The sequence below is a fragment of the Limulus polyphemus genome, unplaced genomic scaffold, assembly GCF_000517525.1.
Source record: "Limulus polyphemus unplaced genomic scaffold, Limulus_polyphemus-2.1.2 Scaffold16003, whole genome shotgun sequence".
NCBI lineage: Eukaryota > Metazoa > Arthropoda > Merostomata > Xiphosura > Limulidae > Limulus > Limulus polyphemus.
This window is the reverse complement of record NW_013681613.1, coordinates 1-3,492: the sequence shown is the minus strand read 5'-3', so window position 1 is coordinate 3,492 and position 3,492 is coordinate 1. Positions and strand designations below refer to the sequence as shown.

Sequence of the window (3,492 nt, the reverse complement as noted above, 5' to 3'; positions counted from 1 at the left end):
GTTACAAAGAACCAAAGCAATATTACCAAATTTTACAAGCAAGAAGCGAAACGTTACAAAGAACCAAAGCAATATTACCTAAGTTTACAAGCAAGAAGCGAAACGTACAAAGAGCCAAACGAATATTACCAAATTTTACAAGCGAGAAGCAAAACGTTACAAAGAACCTAAGCAATATTACCAATTTTTACAAGCCAGAAGCGAAACGTTACAAAGAACCAAAGCAATATTACCAATTTTTACAAGCCAGAAGCGAAACGTTACAAAGAACCGAAGCAATATTACCAATTTTTACAAGCCAGAAGCGAAACGTTACAAAGAACCAAAGCAATATTATCAAATTTTACAAGCGAGAAGCAAAACGTTACAAAGGAACCAAACAATATTACCAAATTTTACAAACAAGAAGCGAAACGTTACAAAGAACCAAAGCAATATTACCAACTTTTACAAGTAAGAAGAGAAATAGGATATTCAATATGAGTATATATTTTATCGCTGCTGTTTCATGTACGCCAATTCGAGTTTATGTTCAGTTTTTATTATGACTTATTAGATGACGTAACTTAATATTAACACGAATATAATAACAACACTTATCTGGCGGTATAAAAGCATTTAGATGTTTTCACAAAACGAGATCTTTAGGGAACTTTCCGGCGTCAACATTCGGTATTATATATATTATTATAATGTCCAGTGACTTGTTAGACATTATTTTGCTGCGATCTTTTTTCTGAGCCATTTACAGTTTATTTTTTTTTGTTGTGTTTTTCTTCTTTATTTACTTTTATATATGTATTATAGATGAGATTCAGAAATAAATATATTGTATTTATTCATTTTTCACGAAGTTATGTCTGTTTCACTACGATGTGCTTTCAAAATCGCGAGAGTTGAACGTGCAGATCTCGAGACGAAATGAAGTGAAGTATGTCTAAGACGACTAAATGTAGCCTGCCTATAAAAAAAAGAGACAGTTTGTGAATTGACTGACGCGACTATTAAACGAAATTACTTAGATGAAAATTTATTACTTAAAAGACAGTAAGGAAACACATAATTCAGACAACTTTCTGGGGGATTTTAACGTTTATTAGCCGACTGTAAATAGCATAATCAAATAAGGGTACATGATGAGTGTCTCTTGCCACAAAATGGCGCTCAGCACTCTGAGGCTGTGGGAGTATTATGAGAGTAACTGTCAAATCTCACTGAGTTGGCGGTGGGTAGTATTGACTAGCTGCCTTCCCTCTCGTCTATCAGTTGAACATTAGGGACGGATAGCGTGGATATCTTCCCGTAAACACAAATACACTAAATTCGAATTTCGATAGATGGGAAAAGCTTATTTTAATCGTACATTACTAAAGATTGAAATATTACATTTATTATCCATCACAGCTGATTATAAAATGCTGGTAGAAACAACTCAAGTAATTTATCTACTCGTCAATAGATGGCTCTGTGAATGTATTTACACAAATTTCTTTCCACACCACGACGTTACCAATTATTCTTGGACACTCGCTTCTATACTAATTGTTTTCGATAGTATGTGCCAGAGGTTTTTTTTGTGATTCTGGATTATTGTTGGAAAAAAAATAACATATCCAAAAGATAACAAAACAAAGTTTTTATTTTTCATTTGAAAATTTTACAGCCACGACAAAATCTGACTATCCAGAACATGAGCCAGAAAGTTTTAAGTTCCCTTCCCCCCCTTTTTTTTTCTTCTAGAAAACTAGCTGTCATTAGATTTAACACAAATATTTTGTTTTGGGTTTTTTAACGTTTCAAACAGTCCCAAAAACTTGTTGATTTTGTCTATTTAGTTTCTACTCATTCCGTTCGATGTTAATGATACTCCAATATTTTTAAACGTCTTTCTTGACACTTGTGTTTTCATGTATGTCAGTTCTTCTTCTGAAATATACGCCTTCAGGTTACAGTTAATAAAATGAAATACTGGTTCCATTTAGCGGAAGGAAAACGAAATAAAATAAGTGGAGTTACTGATTTCATAGTCCACACGTGTATGACGTATGATATTAAGCCTTTTCTCGTGTACTACAATGATAATCATCTTGTATACAACTGACTGCGTCAACAGGTTGTTGCTGAAATCTGGCTAAATTGGTTCTCTAACTTATTAGAGTTTCTAGTTTCAATAAAGAGTCGTAGAAATAGATCTAAAAGACATCCATTGCTAACTACATGTTTGCAGTCTTTAAAATTTACATTTAAACGTTATATTACTGTATTATATTGTGGCGTTGAGAACCCCTGATGTAATATTACTACGACCATTGTGAGTGAATGTAATTAATTCGTCACGTTCACTAACACTAGTTGAGAAACTGTTAGGTTTTATTTTTAACTACGTCTTTCGGTGATTAACTTAGATTTACTGTTGAAACTTGGTACATTGTAATGTACGAGAAAGAGATGAAACAGATAAAAACGTTCCATATCACATTACGTGCAGCGATATTGGTGGTACAAGCTTCCAAACCGTACGTATAGAGGGGGCAGTGTTCGTGAATCAACGGACCAGTCATTCGATCCATGTAGCTTCGAAGAAATATTCCAGCCTGCTTCCCACAGTACTGGGCCACGTGGTTGTTCTGGCAGTGGACGAAGCTACTGTAGGAGCTGTTAGAAGATAAATAAATGTAAAAAACAGTCTAAAGTTATGTGAAAAATAAGTTAAACATAACTAATGGAATGTAAGGTCACGTGTTTAAACCATGGGACACATGTAACAGAATCTAGGGTTAGAAGTAAATAAAAACAAGTACATTATAAAAGGCATCGAAACCAGGAGTGCTACAGGACCGCCACTTTTACATGTTTTACGTATATAGGAATTGTGCGTTATATTAGCCATGTCTAGCCTAATACCCCCACTTTTTAACTCCTTCTTACACCACTGATTAGAGTAGTAGAAACACTACATATTGGTAATTATAGACTCCTACCAACACCATTTTCGAAGACCTTTGTTTACGTCGTCGTCTCCTTCGTTTTCTTTACGGAATAGTTCGGCTAGTGTTCGGTATTTATCGGCACATTTCTGTTCATTCAATGAAACGTTTTTGAAACATGCGGCATATCTCAAATATGCTGAAAAAGAAAATCGAAAAGCAAGATACCTTTAATTAATTACACAAACCAAACAATAAATTTAACATGAAAAACGTTACCAACAGATTGAAGTGTAGTAAAAACAATAATATTAACATTAAAAACGTTACCAACAGATTGAAGTGTAGTAAAAACAATAATATTAACATTAAAAACGTTACGAACAGATTGAAGTGTAGTAAAAACAATAATGTTAACATTAAAAACGTTACAAACAGATTGAAATGTAGGAAAAACAATATTAACATTAAAAACGTTACCAACAGATTGAAGTGTAGTAAAAACAATAATATTAACATTAAAAACGTTACCAACAGATTGAAATGTAGTAAAAACAATAATGTT

General features: G+C 33.2%; 1 protein-coding gene across 1 annotated transcript; it reads right to left on the bottom strand.

Annotated features, from left to right (window-relative positions):
* Positions 1-2,482: 2,482 nt before the first annotated feature.
* Positions 2,483-3,126, bottom strand: LOC106477482 (the record flags this gene model as incomplete). The annotated part of the gene is made up of 2 exons (XM_013938040.1): positions 2,483-2,655; positions 2,982-3,126. Coding segments are annotated over 2 exons (318 nt in total), but the record flags the coding sequence as incomplete, so codon positions are not given.
* Between the last annotated feature and the right edge of the window lie 366 nt (positions 3,127-3,492).